General features: G+C 36.0%; 1 protein-coding gene across 2 annotated transcripts in view; it reads left to right on the plus strand.

Annotated features, from left to right (window-relative positions):
- The window catches only part of CACNA1D (calcium voltage-gated channel subunit alpha1 D), a gene marked incomplete at both ends in the record, with an annotated part of 175,702 nt that overhangs the window by 63,289 nt on the left and 98,583 nt on the right, over positions 1 to 13,830 (plus strand). For both annotated transcript variants that reach the window (XM_084269485.1, XM_084269484.1), the window contains 4 exons: positions 1,801 to 1,940; positions 5,776 to 5,918; positions 7,282 to 7,434; positions 8,364 to 8,560. In XM_084269485.1, the coding sequence (XP_084125611.1) occupies positions 1,801 to 1,940; positions 5,776 to 5,918; positions 7,282 to 7,434; positions 8,364 to 8,560 (633 nt within the window). The remainder of the gene's footprint in view (positions 1 to 1,800; positions 1,941 to 5,775; positions 5,919 to 7,281; positions 7,435 to 8,363; positions 8,561 to 13,830) is intronic.

Genomic DNA, 13,830 nt, shown 5'->3' on the forward strand with positions numbered 1-13,830 from the left:
ATAATTCATATTATTTTAGCCTTTGTGGTGCTCTCTAGCCAAAGACATCTAATGCCTTTTAGTGCACAAAAGATTCACATTTCTTCTGCGAGGCCACTTCACTCTTGGTTATCCAGTAATTGTTTCAGTTTATTGGTGGTTGGTTAAGTGGAAAAGACAGTTTTAAAATAAGAATAAAGAAATCTGGGGAAGGAAGATGTCCATCAGGACTGAAGATCTAGTGCAAAATATAATGGGTAGTAAAGGAGAAGCTGCCTTGGGTGAAGCTCTGCATTGTTTATGAAGTGTACTCAAAGTGAAGGAAAAAGGCAGGAGAATGGGACTGAGCTGAGCAGAGAATGAGATCCTTGAATCCTCACCTTGCGCTTGGAGAAAGCCTTACCTCTCAGTGATCACAGGGTAGTGCTTGATGGACATGAAGACCTGAAGAGAAATATGTAGTTTATTGATAAGCCTCTCCATTTATTATGTCACCAGTGTCACATATATAAATAGATAACCAGTCCTAAATGGCCTTTTCACAGGGAAAGCAATCTAGCCTCCCAGATCAAAGACTTTGCGTATGAGATGAACAAGGTGTTTGTTTAAAGTGCAACTGTCAAGGCTGGGTTTTATTTCCTTGTATGTGACAACTAGAAGTGACAAGCTGTGTCACAAATAGCAAATACATAGTTTTGTGCGTAGTGTCTGTGCTATACTTGAGGATATGATAGTAGAAGATTGTAGTCCTTACTGAGCAGTTACAGTCCATGTAATTAGTGCTGTGTGTGATAAGTGAGCAAAATCATGTGTCCCTGAACAAGTTAAAAAAAAAAGAATCATTCTCTTTGTGTCTCTTATTCTTGGCTCTAATATTTGCATAGCAACAGATAACTAAAAGCGTTTGTACAAAGTGGTGAAGTGATGTTTTCTGAAGGTAAAAAAGAACAAATGTGTTAACTGATCTGTTTTGATAGTGGTGGCGTTTACAATTTATCCAAATCAAATATGCTATTACTATAGAAAGAAGAAGCCATAAAAATATGTTATCCAGTTAGCTACGAGAAGAGATTGAATGTATAATGCTGTTTAAAGTAAGAATTTTGGTAAAATGAAGAAACTGCTGTTTAAAAAAATATGTAACAAATGGAGCTTCTGTGATAAAAGGTGGTGTTATATTAACTTAAAAGTTCTTCAAGCATATTAGGATGATTTAAATGTAGTTTGATGATGTGGAAGGAAGAATTAAGTCAATGTAAACTTCCACGTCAAGATGAAAAAGTGGCAAAATAGCTTATAATTCAGTGAAGACCCTTTTCAATACCTTATAACTTTTTGAATCTCCTTAGTGTGGGATAACAATGTCTCAAACTGCCTTATTAGGCAAAACTGTGTGGGTCCTAGTTAAATAAAGGCTAACATAGGGAATAGTGAAAGTAAGTATGCCACTGCATACCTTGTAAGGATATTTCCAGGGCCCAGTTTTACAGCATTTTCTGATTTTAATAAGTACAAAGAATCCTGTTGACCTGGATGGGACTATTTCCTTAAGCAAAGGTACAGTATACTTCCATGTTTACAGCAACAGAGCCTTGTTCTCTCTCAGAATGTGAAAACAGGAAAATCGCATGCAATTATGTAATTATAACCTTGTCAGTGCAGCTGTCATTAAGTGCTATGCAATTAAAACCTGTAAAATAAACTGCCATGAAGTATTGTTATCTGTTTAGTCCTCATCAATATAATTTACCCACTTCAAATTCTGACTAGTAAAAGAGCTGTTAAATTATTCTTTCATTGTACTTTTTTTGTCTTTTACAGGAAAAAGTAGAATATGCCTTCCTGATAATTTTTACAGTTGAAACATTTTTGAAGATTATAGCATATGGATTATTATTACACCCCAATGCATATGTTAGAAATGGATGGAATTTGTTGGATTTTGTAATAGTAGTAGTAGGGTAAGTAACATCTTTCATTATAGAAACATTTAAAATGTTTACAGTGGGGTAGATACAGGCCTGTTTGGCTGTGAGTATGCTTGATTTCTATTACTTCTGAGTAAAGGAATGAACATGTATGAGTGAAAACAATTCACAATGAAGTCTTCGGTGCTATCTGTGGCCACAGGCCATGTTGCACAATCAGCCTTATAGTAGAAGTTCCCAGGGAATTCTGAATTCGGCCAAACATTTTCCTTGGTTGCTGGCTTACAGAATCTTTTCCATTTGATTTTTTTCCAAGGTGAACTCTTGATATCTTTCCATGTGATAAAGTTTGATGTTATTTATTCATTTGATGTTATTTATTCATTTATCCCTGTACTGCAGTTATGTGGAGTTCATCTCGTCTGCAAAAACCTCTGGAAAATCCCATATATTTCAAAGTAGAGGAGAGTGTTTGGGGAGGCAGAGTGAACTGAGTGGTTCCTTGACCTCCCCAAGTCTGAGGAAAACTGGACTTTCATTTGGGGTGCTGCAGATCAAGCCCCAGTTCTATATGATTTTGACTTTCCAAAGGGAGAATGTATGTGAAATGACTTGCTCTTTTTTTTTTTATTTATTTAAACCCCTGTTTAAATAAATAATACTAACTGTGTGCCCTGCTGTACCAGGAAACCTTGAAAAGTTTGTTCAGCTCAGAGGAGGGACTGCTCAGGTCTCATGCCAGTTACAGAAGAGTGGAACATCCCGCGTATACATTATGCACCTGCCTATGATAAATAATGCATCTGGCTTTTTTTGTCAGCAGCTTCATGTTAGTGGTTGTGCTCTTTAATCGCAACATCCTACTTTTAGCTATCTAGCTAATCAATCTTGGGGTATATATTCCCCAATTCCCTTAGTATGGAGGAGATTATATTGGGGGAGGAAAAATTTTCAGTACTGGAAAGCATTTATTGATATAGAGTATGAAGATCATTATCCACATTCAGCTTTATGTGTTGTGGCTGGCTTGCAAAGAATATCTTTGCATGCAGCATGCAATTCTCTTTTCATTTTTAAAATTCAAACTATATCAAGGGTTGCCTGTAATTGAAAAGGCCCAGAAATTAGTCCATGTGCAGCTCTTACCTTATGTTGTTAAGGGAAAAGAAAAAGATGCAAAGGAAAGGAATTTGTCATAAGGTGTTATTAGTTTTGGGTAAATATTATGAATGTACGAATATCCAGTGATGTTATAGCTGAATCTGAGATAGTAAGTGTTAACTGAGAAGATTATTTGTGCCAGTTGCTTGGCATTCAGGCAGTTTTAGTCTAAGACTAAAATTTGAATATAAATAGATGTTTTGTCAGGTCATTTTCAACAGATTGGCCTCTGTGCCTGAAGGGGAAGCTTGGTGGGCAGGTGCGGAGACTATCAGACATGAGAGCTCTATTCTCTTGCCAGGCAGTCACTTGAATAGACCTCTTCCCTCTTGTCAAGTGACCATGGAGTTACAGTAACCCTGGAGCAGTCTAATTAACATGACCTCTCTCTTTGGCTCTGTCCTAAATACATGATAACTAAAAAATTTTCCATTAACTAAACCAGTCATTATTGGAGGCTAAATCTAGCTGGGTCAAATGCTAACACTGAATTTGTGGAAAATAAAGAGAAAATAGGACTATGTCTTATCAAACACGTAAAAGATTCCACTAAGATTTAAATCCTAGCACAAACACAAAAGTTTTTTTTGTAACATCAGCTATAGTGTATGTTGTCATCAGTCCACCTGGATGGCAAGATGGACCTTTCATAACGTCAGGCACTAACAAAACTGTGAGCAGTATGTTTGTTCTTGCAATATGAGCAGTAATTTTGTTTCTCCATTTAAGAAGAACACAACCCACATAAGCAAGTGAGCAAGCATGAGTCCATTTATTTAATTAATACTTAAAAGCCTAGTGAAAAATTGATTTTTCATATATAACCCAAGGTGGTTATTGAATCACTTCTGGATCTGATTCTGTTTAACTAGTTTCATTGTGAAATTTCATTAGGTATTTTAATAGCTTTGAAAGATCTGCCACCATGTCCGATATTGAACGCATTAGATGAAATGTGCTTTCTCAGCAGAAACTGTAGCAGTCTAAACACATAAATCTTAATTATACCAAAAGAAATCTCTGCTAGCAGAAGAGAAGCACGTATAGAGACTTTTTTTCCACAATATGAAGTTTGGCATTTATATTTTGTTAAAATGTACAGGAAAATAAATGTAAATGTTAATAAAGGCAATGAGTGGTTTTATACCTTAATGACTTTATAGGATAGACATAAAATGACAGAGCTGTAGACATAGCTGTGAATTGATGTTTTCTGTCTTTGTCACTTCTCTGTGAAACCAGAGTATGAATTACTTTCAGAGCAGTCTTACTACTTTCCTGCATTCTGTGCCACATAATTTCCATTGATTTTTGTGAAAGAGTAAAGTCCTGGTAAAGGAAACTTTCATAGTACCTTCCCATGCCTGCAGCACTTCAATTTTCTAAATGATGCACAACCTGACAGGCTGAAAGCAGCTCTTCTTACCTCTGGACTTGTTTCAGAAGTATGTTTAATCACATCTGCCTTTACAATATGAATAGTCACTCTGACGTCATCAGGTTGCTCATTTCTTAAAATTATGCTTCTGTTAAATTATAGGGCTGAATCAGGACCTGAAATATTAAATGTCTGGATTTCTCTGGTTATTGCAGTATTTAGGTTGCTGGTGTCTGTTCTAAGGTTTGTGGTCTGTGGCTGGGTTTCACTCTAGAGGAGAATGAACCATAATATCGGTTTAGTATTGACTGATAGAGGTCAGTTGCTTACTGGGTGAAGAGAGTGTCTTCACTATTGTAGTTTGGGCAACCTATTAAATATTAGATGATTTCTAGTTACTATCCAGCATGATCGAGTTGTGAACCAGAGTTGTGGAAACTTCTTGACCAAAGCAACGACCTGCTCATTTCAGGAATCCTTTCCAAGTGTGACACATGTTTCACCATTGCAAAACTATATTGACTTCATAATCCTTTCAGAAGTGCAATTTTACAACTACTGAACTACATACAGACCCGAAAGAATAATATGGTTTGTGTGGTCTAGCCACAATCTAGAAAGCCATGCATCTGAAATGCAAGTCCAAACCAAAACCTAATGTGCCTTTGTAATTCAACCATTTGCATTGCTTTGAATTGCTGCTAGAATTGGGAAAGAAAAGTAAAATTCTTGTATTCCAAACTGTTCTAATGAATGATTAGCTCATTTCTGCAGTGAAAAAATACAATATAATAAATGAGTCATCTGAGAATATTTTTATCCTCAAAGATATGTGCAAGAAACAAATCTTGTTGGTGTTATTAAATGTTGGACTCTAATTATTTCTAATATATTCAGTTTTTGCTAACTGTATTTAGAATATTGAACTGCAGTGTCACTCGGAGTTCATATATTCCACTAAAATTAAAACAGATGGTTTCTAGTGATTATCTATTTCATGTTCTAAAGAGAAGACTTGTTCTCCAAACCTCACAGCTAAAATGTTTGAACAAAGAAGTGGCAAAGTAGCTTCATCTATTTAAAAATAGCAGATCGTGTATACAAGCAGAATGCTAATTTATTGGATACTGTGTGATCATCGCTCTCTGGAGGGATTAGAAACTCTTGCACTTCATAACTCTTCCTGTCATGATTTACGGTGTGAATATACCTCTCATTTTGACAGCTGAACAGCTTTTCAGAACTGCTTGCAGCTCAAGTAATTTCCTGATACCTTTTTTTGCATGGTAAATGGCTGGTGATGACCTTACTCTTCATCTCATTTTCTAGATTATTTAGTGTAATATTGGAACAATTAACCAAAGAAACAGAAGGTGGCAGCCACTCAGGTGGCAAACCTGGTGGCTTTGATGTCAAAGCCCTAAGAGCCTTTCGTGTATTGCGACCTCTCCGGCTTGTATCAGGAGTGCCCAGTAAGCTCTCTTGTACTTTATTCTATTGGAATGCATTCTGTAACTGATCTGATTATTTAACTATCTTGTTCCAGTCACTAATAAAAATGAGCTAATATAAAGGTTTTTCTTGTTACAGAGATATGTAGATAAAGTGAGTTTCCAGATGAGTGATGCCCTATTTCAGGTTATTGTGAACTCATTCAGTGTATGATCTTCTTACAGGTCAATTAGCAGACAGAGGGATAAACTTCCTTTCTGGAAGCTTTATATAAAAGCAAATTACATGTTAGAATGCAAATATACCAGAAAATAAAATTCAGGGTTTTTTTTTTTTATTCCAAACCCCGGCAGATCTGAAAGTGTAGGTGGTCCTAAAATGGTTTATATGTTGGTAAGTGTATGCCAAAGCACATTACGCATTTCATATTTTCTGCCCCCTCCAATGCACATGAATGCCTTCTGTTTATCTCAGTAGAGCTAAGAGATAAATTAGGAAACTTAAAAAGTAGAACAATATTATTTAAAGAAAGGAGTTAAATTTTCTGCTAATCTTTTCTATTTTTTTTTAATACGTTACTAATTGCTGAAGCTCCTTGGGCTGGATAAGAAGTTTGTGGCTTAAAATTCAGCCCTTTCCAAGATGCTCAAAATAAGTATCCTAATGCTGTGTTTATAATATCAGTCTGTTACATAGAAATGATCGTGATGGTATATATTTAGCAAAAGAACTTCCATGAAGGAAGAAGCAGTCTTATGAAATGTCACAAAGGAAGTCTAATAAAATAAAATGAAGCATATTTTGTTTTTATTGGTACTGTGGCAGCTTCAGTAGTCTGGAGTTTAATTCTTTTGGTAAACACAAAATTTGGCTAAATACTGAAGGAGTAAAGAAAAATGGTGTATTTCTGAGAGTGATATGAGAGGGAGTTGATGAAAGAGTGAATTTGTTCAGAGTAAAACTGTGTTTTCCCAGGTTTCCCTCTATCTGTGTCTCCAGACCAGAAATACAGTTCTGTAAGTAGTGGAGCATACAGTTCCCCAGAACTTGCCACAAAGTTGTGGGTGTAGCACAGGAGTTCTTAAAGGTCATATAAATGGACCTACAGCCACATCCTGACTGTATGTGCTTTTAAAAGAACCATACATTCTCATGACACTTTTCAAGCATTGACATCTATGACAAAACCTTTATTAACAGAGGAAATAATTATACTTTAGACACAGTGGTTTAGATTCTTACAGAGTATTTTTGTTACAGGAATGTTTTATGGTTGATTCACTCTGCCGGTATCAATTTCTAATAATGTGTAATTGTAGAAAATTTGGTTAGGTAGGGCATAAGAGTATGGTTCATATCTTGTATCCTCTCTTTATCTTTTAGGTTTACAAGTTGTCCTGAACTCCATTATAAAAGCCATGGTCCCCCTCCTCCATATTGCCCTTTTGGTATTGTTTGTAATCATAATCTATGCTATTATAGGATTGGAACTTTTTATTGGAAAAATGCACAAATCTTGTTTTCTTATTGATTCAGGTAAGTCATGAAACTGTTGATTAAAACAAGGGATAAATGCTGTTTTCTTTCAAGCCTCTGGGATTTTGCTTTGAAACCAGCTCTAAAATTGTTGGAACTCCTGTTTTCAGTGTGATTGATAATTTTCAGAAGTGTGTATTAAATTTAAAAAAGAAAACAAAAAATGCACTTAGAGACTAGAACGTTCTCTTAAGCTTTTTAATTTCTTGAAGTGTGTAGCTGAAACATTAGTTGTGAAAACTTTAAGGGTGACAGTCCCCAAGGGACACCTTAGCAGTTTTTTTCCAAATGCTGAAAAGCTGGGTGGGTCCTATTCCAGGGAAGATACACTTTCCTGACTCTTCAATCTGGAAGTGCCGGTGTCTCTTTCAAGACTGTGGCAGTGTGGTTAGAAGTGCAGTTCTGAATTGAGAGAAGAAAGCAAAGGTGAAGGTGAAATGATGAAATGAAAGTGTGTCTTATGGGAGAATTCTGAAGGACTGAAATACTATGAGGGGGAGAGAGCTCATCTGACGCCTGGGGGTACATTTCTGTCAACTGAATAATGAAGTAGACTATATGTGGGAATTAGTCCAGACCTGTTTTCCTTGGTGGTCCATATGTTAATATGAAATAAAGAAACAGGAATTAAGAGGCAAAAAAAAAAAAATAGCATGAGGAAATTCTAAGAAGTTTATATTGTAGTAATAGCTTCTACTTTCAATTACTTAATTACTCAAACTCTTACACATTCAATTTTGATTAACCTATTTTAAAGTTGTAAGGCTCAGATGTGAGAGAGACTGAAAGCTCCAAAGCCCCTATGGGTTGCCTTTCTCAGGTTAATATCTGGATTGACCTTCCAACAGTGTAGATACTACTTCATGCAAAAAGTTTACTTACAAAAATTAGAGGAGTGAAGGTTCTAATTGTTTTGGGTCACTTTTCAGATATACTAGTTGAAGAAGATCCAGCACCTTGTGCATTCTCAGGGAACGGACGTCAGTGTGTCATGAACGGCACTGAATGTAAGGGTGGATGGGTTGGACCGAACGGAGGCATAACCAACTTCGATAATTTTGCATTTGCAATGTTGACTGTGTTCCAGTGTATAACCATGGAAGGATGGACTGATGTGTTATACTGGGTAAGTTTGTAAGTAACTGAGATTTGTTTACTTCTAAGCAAGCTTCAGTGTTCATGTGAGCTGTTTTACGGTACGTCAGCAGGAAATACTGGTGAGTTTTTGCAGAAGATGAGCTCAGCTGCATACTTTATCCAGTCACAGCGTCTTACTGAACTACTCAGGCTAAAAAGACATTTTAGAATCAAATGTATTCGTTGCCTATTTGAGGGTTTTTCCTTATTCCATTTGGATAAATGTAATATCATGTTTATGTCCTTTGGACTGGTGTTTTTTCATGCAAGCCTATAGTTTTTACATGTCTCTTCTGATTAAGCTTAAGAACTCTCTTTTTGTAGTATATCTGCAAAATATTTCACAATGTTAACATAAATTAAAACAAAGAAAGCCCTCTACTGTCGTTGCTTGTCATGGGGGTTGCAAACCATTCGTTAACCATTCAGAAGTTACAATTCCTAAGAGCTGGAAGCCTGACATTGTTTTGTAGAAGCAGCAAAAGATATTAAAAACCTGACTGCATGTCCCCACCTTTAAATGCTACTCTAGCATCAGGTATGGAACCTCCACAGTCTTACACTATAGAGACAGCTGGACACAGACTGAAAACTGAAGATATACTCACGCAGATTTTTAAAGGAATAAGGGCACCTGAGTATCCAAGTAGATATTTCTCTGCTGAGACCCATTCCAATCTAAGGACATTATAGTCTAAATAAAAGATAGTTACACATCTTTAAGCACCTGAATATCTGGTGTGAATGATTTGTTCAAGGTCACTTATTTCAGCTACCATAGGTGCTGAAAATCAGTAACTATTCTGTACTATGTGGTACTCAGCAGTAAGTCTTTGCAGCAATTTCAACTTCATAGCAAATGTAATTAAAATGGTTCAAATGTTGGAAAATATTTATGAAAGAAGAAAACTGATTACTAGTCAGGATCAGTATTAGCAAGCCATTAAAAATGGATGAGCTATCTCAAGATGTATCTTACTGCAACTATTATGTTGCTCACAGCAGCTCACATTTAGAATTTCTTAAGTTTGTCAGGCGGAGTGGGACTATTTACTAATAGCACATCTGTTGTGGAGTACTGAATGCAATTAAACAATGTAGTATTACCCAGTGAATGAACACTTCATTTCCTGTAGTCATTTGTTACAAAACAAGGTGAAATATGCTGCTGCTAAAAAATGTAACACCAGAGTGTAGTCTTAGATAAAATTCGTGACACTACAGAGATGCTTTTAAGATAACGCCACTGTTAAAGATGGTAAGATGGCATTCTTCTGGAACTGAAAGACAAAAAAGTTTGGCAAAGTGTGAATCTCTGCTTCCACTGTCATTTATCAGAGGTATAAAATTGGCTATAAACAGCAAACATTAAATTCCAGAGAGTCTAACAATAAAGCATAGCTACATACAGGCTGATATCTTGTTTCTCATAGCAGAGGTTTATCAACTCTTTTGGTTTTGCTCTCCAATGCTTCCTAATTTTCTCAAAGAGACTATCTGAATGTAGAACTAGTGTGTGCATTATATGATTGTGACATGTTATTTTTATCCCTCCTGAAAGAAAAAGTAAAGTTTGCCATGATACTCTAGAAGAAAAAAAAAAGGCACATTTAACATCTTCCAAGGCAAAAGTATGCCCACAGTTCAGTACCTGATCATTCCTCCAACAATCACTAGTTTTTTCAATAAAATTAATGTAAAAACTTCAGGGAGTTACACATTTACAATATGAGTATTACATAAGATATAGAAACAATTTGACCTGAGGAGCTTAGTATTAAACATTTTTTTCCCCCCAGAACTAATGAACTAATAACCTGATGCATTTTAGAAATCTTTTTAGTCTTCATTAACAGCAAAAGGAAAATGAAACCATTAAAAGTGTATGCTGAATCTTGCCATGATCAGAAAAAACGCAAGGCATAAATAAAATAACCTGTGGGCAGTTCTGAGTTTTTAAAGTTTTCTTATTTCTCTATGAGTTCCTAATGCAGAATATATTTACAGGAACACAGATGTCAGTTTTCATTTTATTACAAGTTATACTGGGATTATTAGAGAAGCAGGTATTTCTTGACCTTGTGAAATATAATCAAATTCAGATGTTTAAGTGGCTTTGAAAGCTTAGTTGTTGCTTATATAATTAAATTATAGATTTGGATTCCTTCCTATCTGCAGACCGCAAGCTGCCCATTGTCAAGCAGATAATACTTCCTGAGGACAAGAGAAATGACAATTTATATACTTTATTTTTATCCCTGGATTGACTTGAGGTAGATTTAGCTATTGCTAGCCAAAAATTGGGGAAAAAAATTGGTTTTAATTACAATTTGTGAAAAAATACAAGTATGCCACACTGTAGTAGAAATGTGCAAATAATCTAAGGAAAGCGTTTTAGCTAAAGATGCATGTTTTCTGTTGGTTGTTTTTCACTCAGAAATCTGTGATATGCAGACTGAATGAGTGTTTTTACTAAACACAAATAAAGTCAAACCCAGGAATATTAGAAACTGCACAAAATTCTGATTTCCATTTGGTCACTGTGTTAATGATGTAGGCTTATCTTGCTGGCAGGTGTAATCTGAGGGGGTGAAATATGTGCAATATTTTGCATCCTGCTATGTGGCATTCTGTTAGCAAGAATGACAGCTGAAGATGACAGCTTCCAGTAACACTCACTAGCACGGCTCGTTATCACCTGGTTAACAGCAGTAAACTTCTCTTAAAAATTCTCCAAGCACAGAGAATGATTTTTCTCTTATGCATATCTATTATAGGTTGAGGGCTTGATGCTGACACTGCTAGGCACCCTTCAGGTCCTGGTGACTCACATGGACAACCTGCTGCTCACCAGTTTGCATCTGAATCCCCCGTGTCCTGTTATTTTCCAGAGTGTCTTCATCTGGCTACTTTTCTCCCTCTGACTTTTGTAACTTCACTGGGTAGCATGTATGACATGCCTCATCCACAAAAAATGTGACTCCTTCATGCCCAATGCTAGGCTTAACTATAGAGATTAAGGGGTAGTGTCTGTTTTCACCAGCTAGTGCAGCATTTGTGTTCCTAAATTGTTTAATATGCTTGTGGCTGCACGTCTGTACATCTTCATTTACATCAGGACTAAATTCCCAGTCACAGTCCTTTCTGTTTGCTCTCTAGGCCTAACTGAAGGCTTACACTATTAGTTTTGGATCCCAGTGCAGTCCTTGTTATTGGCAAAGTGGCAGCTTCTATGTGCTCAAGTTTTTAATGCTCTGGCTCACATTGTGAAGCTGAGAGCATAATATTCTTTGTCTCATTTTAAATTTATGCTAGCAAACAGTGAAGACTTTTATAAAATCTGAGTCTCCATTTGCATATTTGGCTCTAGACTTTTTTCCATGTCTTTCAAACATTCAGGCTTATGGTCTATTAATGGCAAACACCTATTTTGTAAATTGCTTTTTTTTTCTGCTATTTTGCTTGATACACAGGAACACACTTGATGAACAGCACTACTTGCCAGTAAACCCCCGATTTTCCCATGAGTACCAAAATTATCTCAATTATTCTTGTTTTCACTGTAGTGAGGTTATCTTGAGTTACTACACTTGAATAAGTCTACACTGAGATGACTAATTTGAATGAAAAATGGGAGCAGTCTCTGAGACAAACTACGCTGTGATGGGTTGGTAGCACAGCTGATTCAATGAGGGAGCAACTATATTAGTGGCTACTCAGTTTTACTAGGTCAGTTTTATGGACAGAAACTGTATTAGTAGCTCAAATAAGAACAGCTCCTCAGCTCTCTGACACCTATCTAACACCATTTACATGGACTTGGAGGTTTTTAAGATGGAAGTGTTCAAGCTGAAATCGCTGAACAATGAATGGTACATTGATGCCTTATATGGTTTTGTCTATTAATACACCTACTGATATGTTAACAAGATTCTCTCAGGGATTTGTGTTTAAAATACACAATTCATTACTTGATATGTTGGAGTGATCTAAAATATATCTAAAACTTGCATAAGGCTTAAGGAAAGGGGTGTCAGGTTTTTTAATATACCCTTTACTAATATGCCAACTTCATAAAACTGTCCTCTTTACTCCTGTAAAGCAACACGTTTTATCATCAGACACACCTTCTGCATTTATAACAAAAAATTAAGCATGCACTTAGAAATATGTTTCTTGCTTTAGAAATTAAGCTTGATATGCCCCAATATACTCCCTGATGGAGCTTAGAACATTTGAAGAAAAGCAGTCATTCCTGTAACACAGTCTGTTTAGGCTGCACTGCACTTCTGTGCAAGTCTAGTATGCAAGTGTCTAAACAGTGATTGTATTCATGTTACTGGCAATAATATATCAAAATTTCTAAGACTATCAGTATTTCGTCAAATGTGTCTCTGTAACCAAGTACAAGAGCTGTGGCTTCCTTACCAGCTTTTCAACAGTATGAGACAACTATACTGTGCATAAACTAAAAAGCAGAAAGTCACTATGCATTTGTTTTCTAACTGGATGAGAATTTGAAAATAAAATGGCTGTAACTCACACATAAAATAATGTGCAGAAAAGAAAATAATTACAATAGTAAAACAAAGCAGCCTATTGATTTTTCAGAACCTCAGTCAGATGATCAGGAACTCAGACAATCTTGTAATCACATAACTTTTTAGAATGCTTCTAGTTCAAGAATCTTAAAGGACAGCCTACTCAGAAATATTATAAAGGGATATGATGTAGTTGAAAGCAGCTGATATGAAGCCAAAAGATTTTCCTAAACAGAAGCAAATATTTTGCAAATATATCTCACAAGAAACACATTTTGTGCCTGAGCCAAGGGGTTTATTAGTCCATAAACACAAAGTTGCAAAGTATGTTTGAAGTATTATCAAATCTGTCATCAGTGTGCTGAGCAGGAATCTCTGAAAAATATCTTTCCAAAAATGTGGCCAGCAGTCACATAAGCTGTAATATGCTAGAACTTCAGATTGAATGATTTAATAAACCAATAGGAAACAAATACTTTGGTTGACTTATTAGTCACATTACAGCTGCAGAAATGGAAGGCGTGTTACTGGATCCAGACAATACTTGTCAGCAGTGAATTTCAGCTTGCACTCAGAGAAGTGAAAGGATGCTTGACAGCTTTTTTCCTTTTGTGTATCAGCTGCAAATATTCAGCAAACAATGTTAAGTTTTTTTTTTAGGGAATATGCTAGAAAAATCTTAGAAAATATTTATTTCTGCCTTTGTTAGGAACTAGGG

Source organism: Gallinula chloropus (assembly GCF_964237585.1).
Source record: "Gallinula chloropus genome assembly, chromosome: 12".
In the NCBI taxonomy this organism is placed as follows: domain Eukaryota; kingdom Metazoa; phylum Chordata; class Aves; order Gruiformes; family Rallidae; genus Gallinula; species Gallinula chloropus.